The sequence below is a fragment of the Ursus arctos genome, unplaced genomic scaffold (assembly GCF_023065955.2).
Source record: "Ursus arctos isolate Adak ecotype North America unplaced genomic scaffold, UrsArc2.0 scaffold_19, whole genome shotgun sequence".
In the NCBI taxonomy this organism is placed as follows: domain Eukaryota; kingdom Metazoa; phylum Chordata; class Mammalia; order Carnivora; family Ursidae; genus Ursus; species Ursus arctos.
Window position 1 is genome coordinate 33,918,390 of NW_026622863.1, and position 15,587 is coordinate 33,933,976.

Below are 15,587 nucleotides of genomic sequence, written 5' to 3' on the forward strand. Positions count from 1 at the left end.
GGAGCTCATTGCAGCAGTCACCTTGTCGTTGACGGGGTGGTCCCTTACACTTCGGTAGTCTGGCTGGCTGGTGGGCAGCCCGGTGCAGACCGGAGGCCAAGGTTCAGTCAGTGAAAGATGTCCGCTGTGGACACTGCTGTGTGGCCGAGGGAGGTGACACACAGGGAGAGAGCTGGGCAGGGCCAGCTTTGGTGACAGGGAGGATTCAGCAACAGATGAGTCACCAGACACCAAAGAGTGTTTGCTTGCTTGGGCCTTTTTTTTTTTTTTTTTAAGTTTGAAAAATCCAGATTGGCCTTTCCAGGTGTGTCCTCAGTCTCCCTGTCTCTGGAGCTGGTGCGAGTCTGTCAACACGGGCACTGTTTACAGTGGCAACAGCTGTGACCTTTAGAACAAGGAGGAAAACCGCCCTTCTGGATTCAGGCTGTTCTCTCCACATTTGGGGCCATAAACTATCATTCCCCCAAACTACAGAGGATGTGGGGCAGGGGCACGGAAGGCAGCAGCCACTCGAGGGGAAGGCTCTGTCCGTCTTCTGCTAGAAGGGACACCCTCGGAGGGTGTAGCTGCACCCCCCCTCATGGCTTTTAGGGATTCTGCATCCACTGTGTCCCCCCTAAAACGACCAGGCCCCCCTCTTGGGATCTTTGCAGCTGTCTGAGAAGTTCCTTCTCCAGGTCCTCGCTTAGGGCTCCTCCTCCCCCTTAGGTCCTGCTCCGATGTCACCTCTGAGAGGCCATCGTGACTGCCTTATCTAAATTCCCTCTCACTTCCCCCATTATACCCATCTGCTCTGTCACAGCGCTCGCTGCCGTCTGGGATGACCTTGGGAATCTGCTTCCTTGTTTGTGGTCTGTCTTCCCCATTAGAATGTAAGAGCCACAGGGATTTTTGGTCCGTCCCCAGCTCCGGTAACAGTGCCTGGCACACGGCAGGTGTGTGGCTAACGTCTGAGCCACAGAATGTCTGTGCCAAGAAGGCACAACCATGGAGGAGAGAACGTCTTGACCAGTCTTCCTGCCTTCGGCCTGGCTCCCTTGACCCACTCTCCCCGGCTCACACAATAGATTTTCCAAGCCGGAAATCCTCCAGATCGCTCTTCTGTTCTAGCACCTGCGGTGGCTCCCCATAGCCCCCAGGTAACGTCCAAATGCCTTAGCGAGTCTCAGGAGACCCTGTGTGAGTCAGGCCGTGCCTTCTTTCGGGGCCGCAGACCCCTCACTCTAGGAGAACTACACCCTGCCCAGAGCGTGTCAGCCCTGCTGCTCTGCTGTCTGCCACCACCCTCTGTCCTCCTGTCCCCACTCAGCTGACGCCTTTCATCTTTCACTGGTTGGAGAGAGACACTCACTGCTTTCAGGAAGCCTTCCTGACCCTCTTCTCCCAAACCTGCATTCATTACTCCTTCTCCCTCAACCCCCCTTGGCCTTATCATCTGTATTATTATAATGTTTTAAAAGTAAAATATGATTTACACTCAGTAAAATTCACCCTTTTGGGTATACAGTATATGAGTTTTGGCAAATTCATATAGTTGTGTAATCTCACTACAATCAAAATATAAAACAATTCCATCACCCCCCCCTCCATTCCTTTGTGCTCTTTTGTAATCGGCCCCCAGCCCCTGGCAGCCAGTGATCTATTTTCTGCCTCTCTGGGTTTGCCTCTTCCAGAATGTCACATCAGTGGAATCTGACATCTTAGCGTTTGGGTTCTGGTCTCTCCCACTTAGTAACGTGTTTGAGGCTCACCCTCGGTGCTGTGCCTGTCGGTTCATTCCCTCTGATCGCTGCGGGCCATTTCGGTGTGTGCACATTTGTTTATCTTTTCACGACTTGAAAGGCATCGAGGTCATTTCGTGTTTTCAGTGAATATGAATAACGCTGCTACGGACACCTGCGGACAGGTTTGCGCACGGACACAGGTTTCCATTCCTCTTGGGTCCATACCTAGATGTGGGCTTGCTGGGTCCTATGATCAGCGTACGTGTGCCTTTTTTAGGAACGGCCCAGCTGTATCCCGAGGGGGCTGCACCGTTTTGCGTTCCTGGCAGCTGCTCCCCGTGCTCGCCAACACTGGGTATTGTCAGCTGTCCTTAGCTTAGCCATTTTAACAGGCATGTAGCCTTTTTTTTTTTAACTGACTGACGCATAGTAGGTACTTAGTAAATGCTTGTGGGCTGAGTGAGTGATCTATTGAATTGGTGTTTAAGGAGAATTTATCTTGGATTCCATGGGGGGAGGGTTAATCAATGTTCCCTCTCCCAAAGGAACTCATGATGAGGTGGTCTTTCTGGAATCTGCCAGTAAAACCTCTTTATCTTTATGGCTTATACCTTGGTGTATCTGCCCGAGGTGTCCGGACTGCTTTCCATCTCCGAAAAGGCTCGTCGAGTGTTTCTTTCCCTGTTGTTTCAGCGGAAGGCCCTGGTGCCCATACTAGAGAGCACAAAAGAATTAAGGGATGGAGGTGAGGGGTGGTTAAAATGCAGATCCCCAGGGTTCTAATTCAGTGACCCGATCCCGATCAATGATAAGGGAGAGAAGCGTGCTGCAGGCTTTGGGGGCAGTTTCCTTCTTTCTTGCTTTCCCCTTTCGGGTCCGGCTGCCAGGAGTGGCAGGTATGGAAAGAATCTTCATCCCATTGATGTCCTTGAACTTCTGATTGCTCTGTGCTCTCCCCCCAACCCCTCCTGGACTTCCAACAACATTAAAGACAGCCTTTTTGCGGAAGCTGAACACATTCTGACCTAGGCTCCAGCCTTCAGAGGCAGGGGCTCAGGAAACAGGCACAGATCAAGTCACTTCCTGGGGACACGAGGCAGGAAAGTGGCAGAGCCAGGATTCCCACCTGGGCCTGTCTGCCTCCAGGTCCTGCATTCTCAGCTGCCCCTGCACAGTAGCTCTTGGTTTTAATGGTCTCTCCTGATTTTACACGAGGCTGAAGGCCTGGGGAAGGCGCAGCTGCAGCCAGCTCTAAGCACAGCGGGGACAGTGTGTCCTGTGTCCACGACAAAGTGATGACTGCCTTGTCAGCGCTGGGGTCCCACTTCACCAGGAACGGTGCCCAGGACTTGGACACGCATTAGCTGACTCGCTCCTCCACAGCAACCTTAATACGGATGAAGAAACTGAGCCTCACAGAGCCTGGCAGCTCTGGGCAGAGGCATGCAGACAGTGAGGGGTGGAGCTGGGCTTCGAAATTGCTCGATCTCACTCTGGAGCAACCCCCCCCCCCGGCTCCCCATCTATAATATGCACTCCCGGGGTGGGACTTGGATGATTACTGCTGCCTTCCTGGAGCCCAGCAGTGCCTGGCTCCTGGAAGGCACTCAGCAAGTGTTTGTTGAATGAATACATGAGCCCCAGCAGGAACCCAAGGCTTGAGAAGCCCGAAGAAAAACCATGGGACCAGAGGCTCTTCCCAGCCAGCCTCAGTTTAGACAGCAGACAACTCAACAGCAGCAAAACTCAACAGCAACAAAACACAACCTGATTTAAAAGTGGGCAAAGGACTTGGGCAGACATTTCTCTAAAGAAGACATACAGAAGGCCAACGAAGTATGTGAAAAGACACCCCACATCACTAGTCACCAGGGAAATGCAAATCAAAAGCAAAACGAGATAGCCCCCTCACACCTGTTAGAGTAGCTGGTATAAAAAAAGGTAACGGGTGTTGGCGAGGCTGTGCAGAGGGGAACCCTCGTGCGCTGTTGGTGGGAATGCAAACTGGGGCAGCCGCTGTGGAAAACAGCGAGGAGGTTCCTCACAAAATTAAAACCAGAACTACCACATGCTCCAGCAATCCCACTTCTGGTATACATATCCCCAAAACCTGAAGAAGGATCGTGAAGAGAATCTGCATTCCCATACTCACGGCAGCATTATTCACGACAGTCCAGATGCAGAAACGATCTAAACGTCCACCAATAGATAGCGGATAAAGAAAATGTCATATGTACCTACCACGGTATCATTCAGCCTTTTAAAAGAAGGGAATCCTACCATTTGCAGCAAGGTGGATGGACCCAGAGGACTGTGTGCTAAGCCAGGTAAGCCAGGCAGAGAAGGACAGCGGTTGCCTGACTCTTCTCCTGGGAGACAGCTAAAGGACTCAAACTTCTAGATGCAGAGTACAGAACGATAGTTGCCAGGAGCTGGGAGGAGGGGAGAATGGGGAGATGTGCAATCGTTATAAAGTTTCTGTCACACAAGGTGAGTAAATTCTGGAGCTTGGCTGTACAGCATTGTGTCTACAGTTGACAATAATGTATTGCACATCGAAAAATGTATTGAGGGCCAATATCATGTTAAGGGTTCTTGGCACACACACATATACAATATGACACAAAAAGCAACCACAATGACAAAGGGACACAAGGAAACATTTGGAGGGGACGGATCTGTCACCTTGATTGTCATGATGGTAACGAAGGTATATGCATATGTCCTAACTTACCGACTTGTAGACCTTAATTGAGGGCAGCTTTGTACAACAATTATACCTCGATAAAGCTGAGAAACAAAATAGCAGAGGTTTCTGCCCCCCCCCCTCCCCGCCAGCTGCTAGGCCTGGCCTAACCCTGACAAGGTCTGGGAGCTGGCTCAGGGTGGTACTTCCTCTCACAGAGGCCTGCCAGCCAGCAGCTGGGACGGGGCTTGTCCCCAGGGGACATGCACTTCTCTGAACAATGTCAGGAAAGGAAACCGAACGCAAAGGCTCTCAGGGGTTTTCTGCTCATTTTTGGCTCTGGGGGTGGAGGGCTAGGCCAGAACGCTCCCTGGGACGGGGTGAGGGGCTTCACTGGGCCCTGGGGAGAAGGGGCTCAGCTTTGGAAGGCCCACTGCGTAACCATGACTATTACTTATCGAAAGCACGGTGTTGTGCTCAGCCCTGTGTTACCCACCACCTTGCCTTAAACAACTTTCTAAGGTAGGTATTTTTTTTTAACAGCTTTATTGAGATATGTCACACAATTCGTCCTTCTAAAATGTACAGTTCAATGGCTTTTGGTATATTCACAGCATTGTTCAACCGTCTTCACAGTTCTAGAACTTTCCCATCACTCCAAAGGGCAACGCCGTACCCCTTAGTCATCACCTTCCAGTACCTGCCTGCCCTCAGTCCCAGGCAGCCACTAACCTACTTTCTGTCTCTATAGATTCGCCTATTCCGGACACCCCAAAGGAAGGAATAATGGGGAAACTGGAGGTCCAGAGAGAATGACTGACCAGTGTAAGGACACACAGTAAGGAAGTGGCTTGAACCCAGGTCTCCCTGTTCTTCAAGTCCACACTTTCCTGCTACACCACAGGTCCTCCTTCTTTCCAATGACAACATTTAAAACAGTCTGCTCTGACGGGTGAAGCCGGACGCCTGTTTTAGCTTCTTGCATTTAACCCTCATCATTGCCTGGGGAGGCAGGTACAGTTATTAGGCCCATTTTGCAGAGAGGGAAACAGAAGCACCAAGGGCCTAATCGTCCACTGAGCCCTGGGGCTAGCCAGTGGAAGAGGGTTATGGGAAAAAGAAACAAAAAACCTAAAAACATGTACATACTGAGGACTGGTGAGGAACACGGGATAAAAAGTTGAGGCAATGCTGATGAAAAGACAATTTTCTTTCAGGTTATTCCCCTTCCCCTCCTTCTTCTTTCTTTTTATATGAAAAGGAAAAGAAAGTTCCCTCCACCCTCTGAGGTCACTTCCTGACCCATTTGTGAATCTGTGTGGAGTGGTTCCAAATTCACTTCTCCCTGCCTGAATGCCTCCTGTCAATGTTTTGGATGGGCAATGGGGCTATGGGTCCATGGGTGCTGGCACCAGACAGACCTGGGTTCAAATCCAGCCTCCAGGGCCCACTGACTTAACACCCGCGAGTCCTCCCTGTGACAGGGGCTTTTCTTTTTTCTTTTTCTTTTCTTCTTTCTTTCTTTCTTTTTTGGACAGGGTGGCTTCTCCCCCTACCTACTGTACTTTGGAAAAGAAATGTCATTTTGTATTTGAGTCTTCTCAGAAGGAGGCTGGGTGGGGAGGGGCTGATGTCCCAATTATTTTGTACAAACAAGCTGAAATTTAAGAAAAAAGATGAGGAGCCCCAGAGCTTCTCATTCATTGCACTGGATGACTTTAGCTGTTCACCTGAAGATAAACAATGAGACAGAGAAGAAAAGCAATTAAAAATATGAAGAAGGCAGCTGCCATGTACTGTGACCATCATCTCGCATCGATATGTTAGCTGCCAAGATGCTGCGGGCTTACAATCGCAGGTTAAAAGAGAGTTCTTCAAATTGAAGCATGGACTACATGTTCTTCTTGTCTTGCTTGACCCCAGGGACTAGAGAAAGCTCCAGCCAGAATTAGCATCTGTTTGGACAGGAGGTTAGGATCCACGGCTTCCAGTAGTGGTCTCCAAAACTTCTGAGTGCACACAGTCTCATTTTGTCAGCAAGAGATTCAACGTGCTTCCCTATACAAGCGGATTTTGGAATAGTAAATTGTACACACACGTGATTGCACCCAGTATCATGCACATGGTAGAAGAGGCACCAAAGTAAGTGTTAAAAAGATGGATGGAGGGGCGCCTGGGTGGCGCAGTCCTTAAGCGGCTGCCTTCGGCTCAGGGCGTGGTCCCAGCGTTCTGGGATCGAGCCCCACGTCAGGCTCCTCCGCTATGAGCCTGCTTCTTCCTCTCCCACTCCCCCTGCTTGTGTTCCCTCTCTCGCTGGCTGTCTCTATCTCTGTCGAATAAATAAATAAAATCTTAAAAAAAAAAAGATGGATGGAAATTAAGTTGGGAGTTCTTAAAAGGCAAAGAAATTTAACCTAGAATTAGCCATTATTTCTTGGCAATTGGCCCCATGATTCCAAGTGGCTGACGTTTTAAGAAGCCTTTCAAAGATGTCTTTAGAAAACAGGGCAGCAGTGGTGGGTGGCTGTGAGCAGTAACTGGTAACTCCTGGGAAGGGGCAGGGAAAGAAATGCACCTATGGATTTCTGAAGTCGTGAATGCGTCCTGTGGCTTCAGATAGAACATTTTCAGTCGGAGCAACATTCATAGGTTCAAAAAACGCGGTAACTCAATTTAGGAGTAAAACTGATGTGACCCTAACGCTGGCTTTAATCACCACGAAGACACTTGCGTCAAAGGTGCACATGAAAAGTTGGAATAACACGGTTTCGTGAAACACAAGGATGGAAAATAGCTGTCAACCAAATACCCTAAGTAGGCATTTGACTATCTCATCCGTGAGCTTAGAAGTTCACAAAGGGAGCCATTAAAAAAAAAATCTTAGGGGGAAGTGGGAGATCAATTCCCAATTCTACCTTCTTTACAACAAACCTTTGGGGCCAGCGCTGTTTTGATCCCGCCTGACAGATGGGGAAACTGAGGCTGGGGGTGTTTAAGTGGTTTGTAAGACATGCATGGTCTGACACCAGCGCAGGCTCGGGGATGGTTTCAAATTCCGGCCCGTGAACAGCCAACTCCAGGTGACGATGATAAGTTTGCACTGTATGTAAAGCATCTGGATGCGGTAGGCGCTCCACAAACGCTCGGGCGGCGCTCGCAGGTTCTCGCTCTCCCTCGCTGGTGGCCTCGGGCAGCTCGCTCCCCCCTCCCGCGGCCTCAGTTTCCTCCCCTGGCCGCGGAGGCGCGGACGAGGTGCCGGGGTGAGCGGCGCGGCGGGCGGGGCAGGGCCGCCTCGGGGCGGCGGGGGGCGGGCCGGGGCGCGGGGGGCGGCCCCCAGGAGTCACGTGGCGCGCGGCCGCGGCCGAAGCAGAAGTAGCAGCGCCCGCGTTGGAGGGCGCGCGCCGCAGGGAGTGCCCGGAGCCGGGACCCGCGGCGGGGCACGGCCAGGTGAGGGGCCCCGCCGGGCGGGAATGTGCGCGGGCGCCCGGGGTGGGGGGGCGAGACTCACGCCCGGAGCGGGGGAACCGCGCCGGGGCGCAGCGGGCGCGTGCAGGAGTGGGGCGCGCCGTCGGGGGCCCCCGCCCGCTCTGCCCGGGGCCCGGCGGAGGAGGCGGGGGTCGGGGCCTGGCCGCCGGCCACTTCCTCACAGGGAACTGCGCCTCCTCGCCGATCGGTGCCTGCGGACGGCCCCGGCTTTGAATGGGAACCGGGAGGAAGCGGCGCCGCTTGCGGTCGGAGGGTCGCGCTGGCGCTGGCGTTCAAGGCTCCGGCGGCCGCGGCGTCCCGCGCGGGGTCTGGCCGTGTTTCCCGGCCACGTCTGTGCTCAGAGCTCGCAAACTGCGGGCGGCCAGGCGGGCCCCCGGCACTTCCCCGTATCACACAGGTGGTTACGGGTCAGTGGGTGGGTGGCGGAGCGGTACCACGGAAGGCGCAGCCCTCACCCAGAAGAGGCGGGGGGGGGGAGCGTTGGGGGATTTATGATTCCCGCTCCCACCCTACAGTGTATGCGTAATTATATGTGTTCGTGTGTGCGTTTGCCTTGTTATGGTTTGGAATCCCAGCGAGGTCATCCCCCGCATAGCAGAAGAATTTGAGGGGAAACTGTCTCGTTTAGACAAGGGTTGGCGCCTGGATTCTGGTGGAGAATGGGGAGGGGCTCTTCTAGCGCCCTGATCTTAACCCAGCCTGAAAGAGTGTGGTGGGTTGAGGGGGGTGACGTGGCACAAGGAAACAGGTGGCCTTGTTAATCAACTTAATTTGAATTTCAATTCCAGCTGTGTGACCCTGGGCACGTTGAAGAACCCCTCTGAGCCTCAGTTCCTTACCCTGGATACAGGGGCTGCTCAAACCTACATTCCATGGCTGTTGAGAATTGGGGACTCTCAATGGAAAGGGTGCCCTGGCTAGTTCTTGACTGTCTCTAAGGGCTGTGCGTGGGGTTTGGCCATCATCCTTAGCTACAGTTCTGCAGAGAGGGGCTGATTTAGGGGCCCATGCCAGGCCCCGGCAGTTAGCCTGCTGCAAAGGCCTGCGTGCCTAGTGTATACCAGTTCAGGGACAATACTCACCGCGGGCTTCATGGATGCTAAAATTGCCTAATGCTGCTGCTGCTCCCTCCTCCAACCCGCCCTGCATCTCCACCCCTATCCTCCCCTCCTACGTGCGCCCCCACCCCTTGAGAGTGTGATGCTTCTCCAGCAGAGGCAAAGCGGGGACCCCATGAATAGCCCTTTTGCTGGGTGGAGTTGGTGAGAAATTGTCGGTAAGAAACTTCAGAACCTTTCTTAATTTAGAAAACATGAGAAAGAAAAACTCATTCATATGTTACCCCTTAAATTAATAAAAAGTTAAGACCTTGTCTCTCCCCTCCCCTCCTCTGAAAGTAACCACTTTCCCTAGATTCATACTCAGGCAGCCTTTTAAAAAACCTAATTCTATGATGCGTGCATGTTTGCCACTCTTTTTTCTTTTTCTTTTTTTTTTTTGCCACTCTTTTTTCGTCTATTTCGTGACTCTTTCTGGATCCCATTGCTCATAAATTTTCCTCCTGCTATCTGATAGCTACTGAGCTTTCTTTAGTGTGCACATCCCATGATTTTTTTAAGGGACCTCCCTCCCAGTTGTGTTCTGTTCTTTTTTATTTATTTATTTATTTATTTATTTATTTAATAAGATTTTATTTATTTGACTGAGAGAGACAGCCATCGAGAGAGGGAACACAAGCAGGGGGAGTGGGAGAGGAAGAAGCAGACTCCCAGTGGAGAAGCCTGATGTGGTGCGAGATCTCAGAATGCTGGGATCACGCCCTGAGCCAAAGGCAGACGCTTAACGACTGAGCCACCCAGGCGCCCCTGTTCTTTTCTTTTAAAAGTCATTCTTCTGCAAACATCTTTGTGTTTCTTTCTGCACATAGGTGATTGCTGATCAAAGCATATGCCTGTTTCATGGTTTAATACATGATCACAGGTTGCATCCCCCCCCCAAATGGACTCACTCACGCTCCCACCTGCACCAGATGACACTGCTGTAGGGTGGGTGCGAGACACACCAGGACCCACCCGCCTTTGAGCTGAGGCAGCTGCCTCACGGTGATGTGACCGTGCAGAGTTAACGGAGGATTGTTCTGTGGGATTCGATATGAACTCCTGCATGGGCCTAACATGTTCAGAGAGCACCAAAGAGAAGAAAACTTCCCTGCTTCCTGGTTCTGGGTCCTTGTAGTCCAGAAGTTTATTTCAAAAAGAGGGACATGAAAAGTAGAAATGGTAAAACCTCTTATTAAATCTCAGCATAAGTCATTTTGCAAAGTTACCCAGGGAGAATGAGAAACAGAACCAAAAAAGGGATTTCAAGGCCCGTTCTTTCGTTCTTTCCTCCCTCTCTCCCTCCCTCTCTCCTCCCTCTCTCCCTTTTTTCCTCTCTTTCTCCCTCCCCCCCCACCTTCCGCTCCTTGACTTCTCTTCCTTCCTTCCTTCCTCTCTCTCTCTCTCTCTCTCAGCAGAAGCAGAATGGAAATTGCCTGTGATGGCTTGTACCTTCCCTTGGGGAGAAGGCCTTGGAGACCTCCTTGCCTTAGTTGCTGAAGGTCAAACTCTGGAAGCCTGAGTCAGGAGCTGGCTGGATTTTGTTGGTTGACTCCAAGGATCTCGTGGCTGTGAAGACCTCTTTCCAGTTCTTGGCGAGAGGCCATAGGAGAGACTTGGGCCAATCCACTGGGCTTCTGAGCTGGAAGTAACTGGAACCTGGGAAAGGTTATGTCCAAGGCCTTCCTAGAGCCAGAGTCAGAACTGAGGGCCCCAGTGTCTCTGGGCAGGCAGGTTGAATCGGGGTGTTGTGACAGGGTGTGTGTCCCCTATTTATGCCCTTCTGCACATTGGCCTGGAGACCTGGGAGGGGACTCCGGGGGCACATGGCTGGGGGGTGGTCAGCATAGGGAAGAGCTGCAGAGCTGGGACCAGGTGCAGATCCTGCTTCTGCCACTTTCCAGCTGTGTGACCTTGGACAAGGCCTTCAGCCTCTCTTGAGAGAGATGTGAGGGCCAAATTCATTACTTTCTGGCCAGATTCTGCTGCAGAATTCTGAGTTCCAGAAGGCAGGTGCTAAAAAGAGTGGGGGCATGGGATTCAGAGCAGGGTTCTGATGCTGGTGCTGCCACGTTTCTGCATGACCTTGATCGTGTAATTTCCCCTCTCAGGACTTGGGTTTTCACCTCTGGTGGTTCTCGTTGAGAAAAATGAGATAAACCAGGTATAGCAGGTGCTGGGCCCTGGGGAAAGGCAACAAACAGCTAGTTTGCCAGCATGAGACTGGCCATGGGCACCTGGTTCACCGGCTGGACCTGGATTACAGGCCGATGAGACAGGAGGCTCATCTGAGTCTGTGGCACGGCCTCCCCTTCCTGCAGCACTCTGGGCCTTTGCTTAAGCGTCTTCCTCTGATTAGAACACGGTTTCCTCCTGCTTCACCTTTTAAAAGGATTGGATTCAGGGGCTCCTGGGTGGCGCAGTTGTTAAGCGTCTGCCTTCGGCTCAGGGCGTGATCCCAGTGTTCTGGGATCGAGCCCCACATCAGGCTTCTCCGCTAGGAGCCTACTTCTTCCTCTCCCACTCCCCCTGCTTGTGTTCCCTCTCTCACTGGCTGTCTCTCTCTGTCAAATAAATAAATAAAAAAAAGGATTGGATTCAGATACCCTCATCTCTCAGAAGCTCTCTCTGACCTCGCTAAGTAGGGGTTGAGCTGACAGGTCTGAGTCCAAGTGGGCAGAGAACAGGTGCAATTCATGGTTTTATCTCCAGCTGTCAGACACCTGCGGAGGTGCCTTTGGCGATGGGCATGAGCTGGAGGGAGGAGGGGGCAAAGGGCAAGGCCTGGGCCTTTCCCCACTCCCCCTCATTTGCATACCAGTCCCCAGCTCAGTTCCTGGCACAGGGTTGACACTCACCATGTTGAACTACTGGCTGATGACTATTATTTGAGGCCCTGCCAAGGGCTGGGGCTGGACATACATTGTAGCTTTCAGTCCTTCCAGCGCCCCCGGAGACTGGTGTTATCCCCATTTTACAGAGGAGGGAACCGAGGCCCTGATTTTGAGCAGCTTGGCAGGAGGCTGTCAGAAGGCGGACCCGGAGTGAAGGCCTGCATGACCTTGGCTGAACACCTGCCTCTCTACAGAGGAACAGCTGTGGGCTCCTGATACTGTGGGATTTGGGGGGTGGGGAGGAGATAAGATGCACGGAACAGTTGATGGCAGTAGTAGCCATAGCTAAATCTGAGAAGCACTGACTTGCCATCACTGTTTTAAAGGCCCCAAGATACACTATCTGGTTTAATCCTTCCAAGAACCTTGGAGGTTCCTGTAATCTGTCTTCCCCTTGACAAGTGTGGAAATAAGGCTCGGGGGTGGGGGAGGGTCTAGGATGTCTTCCATTGGACTCCCCTCTGCTGAGTGGGGGTGTCCAGGGCTCGGGCCAGACAGCAGCAGGCTGGTCAGAGGGGTTGACAAGATTCATCTTGCTCGAAACGTGTCCTCCAGCTGCTGGTCTGTGCTGGACTGTAGGGGCTGGGGCAGAAGCAGGAGATCAGGTGGGCGATGAGAACAGTCCCTGTGTGAGATCCTGGGAGGAGCCGGCCAGTGGGGAAGATGGTCACATTTGCTGCTGGATTGGCTGTGGGTGTGAGTACCGACAGACGAGGGTGGCTGCCGGATTTGGGGCATCCCTCTGACTGTGTGTGGGCATGAGTGGTGTTCCAGAAGCCTCCTGCGTGCTGAGCAGACACTAGGTGCTCCTCACCATCCCAACAACCCCATTACAGAAGGGATGCGACTGAGGCTTTTGGAGGTCATGCAGCCTGCCCAGGGCCACACACCAGGCCTTGAACCTGGGGCTGCTGGACCCTGACATTTTTCTGTCCTTTTGGCTCCGTTTCTGTGCAGAGGTCTCCACGGATACACTCTGAAGTGGCTTAATATTTTTTTTTTTTTCTGTTCCCAACTTTACTTAGAAAGTAAGGGATGCTGAGGAAAATCTAAGCAGAACAGAAAATGATGCTGGGGGTGGGGAGTGGGGCCAGCCTGGGCTGCTTTGGCTACTCAAATATTCTACAGCTTGGAAGTGTGGGGGTGATTTGGTTATTCAAAGCCAGGATAACAGTTCAGTCACTGAGGTGAGGGGGGCTCCTCCCACCCCTCCACTTCTATTTAAACCTCTGTGTCCTGTGTGGGCGGTCTGAGTGGTCCACGATTCCCCGCCACCAGAACCTCCTTCTAAAACGTCCTGATGGGCATGAGACAGGATTTGGGCTGTTAACTAATCCCTGCCCCCCACTTGCCGCCCCCAGTTAACAAAAACCAATTCACTCCTCCATTCTCCCCTTCCAGCGTCCTCTTGTCTCACTCCTGCCACCCCCTACTCTGCCGACAATGACCGCCCTGGTCAACGTGGACACCCTTCCTGAGTACGAGAAGAGTCAGATCAAGAGAGCGCTGGAGCTGGGCACGGTGATGACGGTGTTCAGTTTCCGCAAGTACACCCCAGAGCGGAGGACCGTCCAGGTGATCATGGAGACGCGCCAGGTGGCCTGGAGCAAGACAGCCGACAAGATCGAGGGCTTCTGTGAGTACCCTGCAGCCCTGGCCTGTACGCCTCTCCCCTTCCCAAGCCTTCGCTTGCTGGCTTGATACCTTCTCTTCTTCTGGAAATGTAAGTGTGGCCATTCTGTCTGGGTCTCCAGTGGGGTTTAGAGTAGGTGGGGGAAGTTCACCAGAAACGCCCTGGTGAAGGAACAGAAGCCTGCGGGGGCCAACTTGGAAGTGACATTGAGGTGGCTCACCTGGGCTGATCGGGCTGTGCGCCCTGCCTGACCCCATCGGGGATCCTTTAGTTTCTGCTGTGGGTCAAGCACTCTGCCCTCCTAATGGCTAAGTGACGGAGCTGCAGAAACTCCAGGCTTGCTAGCCAAGTGCCTGTTTTGTTTTGCCACGAACCACAGAACGAGAGGCCTTTACTTTTGCTCCGTGTGGACGGAGCACGTCACTGAGGATTCTGTAGTTTTAAATGAAGTTCTGGTCCTGGAGGTGGTGTCTTTCCCCACCCCCCTTTGATTGGGCAATTGGCTCAGTTCCTAAAGTTTCTAAGACTGTTATTAACAAGCGGAGTAAGGAGGCTTAAGCAATTTTCAGTTGCAGACTTGCTTTAATTTGCATTTTTTAAATGAACTCCTTTTTTAAAAAAGTCAGTGTAATTGAAAAATTAAAATATACATCGGGGGGAAAAATCAAACAATTCATTAATACATCTCTCTCCTCCTCAGCCCCACCCTGTGTCCCGGGGCGAGCTCATTGCCAAGTTCTTCTGGCTTCCAGAGTATTCTGTGCTTGTATCATGTGCCGGTCGTGTTTTTTTTTTTGCACGAATGGGTCCCTACTACTTACACTTCTGCACCTTGATTTCTTTTTTTAAATGATTATTTGGAGGTGGGTTCTGATCTGCACATGGGTCCGCCTGATTCTTTCACGGCCACAGGGCATCTGGCTGAGCCTAAGGGTCCGAGCCCCAGAGGTGGACGTGGGGGTTATTTCCCATCTTTTGCTATTAGCTACTGCAGCTGTACTTGTATTCTTCCTTTTTTTTTTTATAACATCTCTATTGAGATAGAATTCGCATACCATACGAACTGAAAACGAACAATTCAGTGGTTTTTAGTATATTCACAGGTCTGTACAGCCAACCATCACCTCCATCAATTTTAGAACCTTTTCATCACCTCAGAAGGAAACCCCGTCCCTGACAGCCCGCACCCGCCTCCCCTGCCCTAAGCAACGATGAGTCTACTTTCCGTCTCTGTAGATTGCCCTGTTGTGGACGTTTCCTGTAAATGGAATTCTGTAACGTGAGGCCTTTTGTGTCTGGCTTCAGTCACTTAACGTGATGTTCCCAAGGTCCAGCCACACGGTAGTGTGTGTCGGTATGTCATTCCGCTGTGCGACTGAATAATATTCCATCGTGTGGATTTTCCACGATTTGTTTATTCGCTCATTGACGGACATTTGGGTTGTTTCTTCTCTTTGGCAAGTGTGAATCGTGCTGCTGTGAGCATTCATGTGCAAGTCTTTGTGTGGGTGTATGTTTTCATTTCTCTTGGGCATATGCCTGGGAATGTAATTGCGGGGTCATATGGTAACTGTGTTTAATTATTTTAGGGTCTGCCAGACTATTTTCAAGGTGGTTACAGCATTTTACATTCCCATCAGCAGTGTGTGTAGGGTGTCCTGTTATTAAAAGACATGCTTTTATTCCTCTAACACGGGCATACCTGAAGGACAGCTTCTTATAGTGTTATTTCTGAGTTAAAGGGCAGTGTGGCAGCACCCCCAAAAGCCCGTGAGGTGCCTGTTCCCAACCTTGAAGCCGCACTGCAGTGGGATTCTGAACTTGGCCATTCACAGGTGGACTCTGCTAGCTTGGCATCGTTCTTCATTTGATTTCTTATCATGAGTCGAATTAAACAGCTTTCTGAAAGGTTTCTCCTGGCTTTGGAGCCAAGCAGGTCTCAGGTGGCACAGAGCCAGTAGCCCTGCTTTGAAAATGCCCATGTGAGTGAGCAGCCAACTTTCTTCCCAATTTTGCTTGCATTTGGCCACACTTGACCTCCCAACTGGCCCAGAAACCTGTTGGAGC

The 15,587-nt window shown here is 51.8% G+C and overlaps 1 protein-coding gene across 2 annotated transcripts in view; it reads left to right on the forward strand.

Moving 5' to 3' along the window:
• The first annotated feature begins 7,769 nt into the window (after positions 1 to 7,769).
• PLCG2 (phospholipase C gamma 2) overlaps positions 7,770 to 15,587 on the forward strand; it is a 140,919-nt gene continuing 133,101 nt past the window's right edge. Inside the window, exons 1-2 of one of the 2 annotated variants that reach the window (XM_026495308.4) lie at positions 7,770 to 7,857; positions 13,289 to 13,523. In XM_026495308.4, coding sequence (XP_026351093.1) covers positions 13,331 to 13,523 — 193 coding nt within the window. In that variant the 5' untranslated portion in view covers positions 7,770 to 7,857; positions 13,289 to 13,330. Of the gene's footprint in view, positions 7,858 to 13,288; positions 13,611 to 15,587 lie in introns of those variants that run through there. The other variant, XM_057314675.1, reaches the window with a different exon arrangement.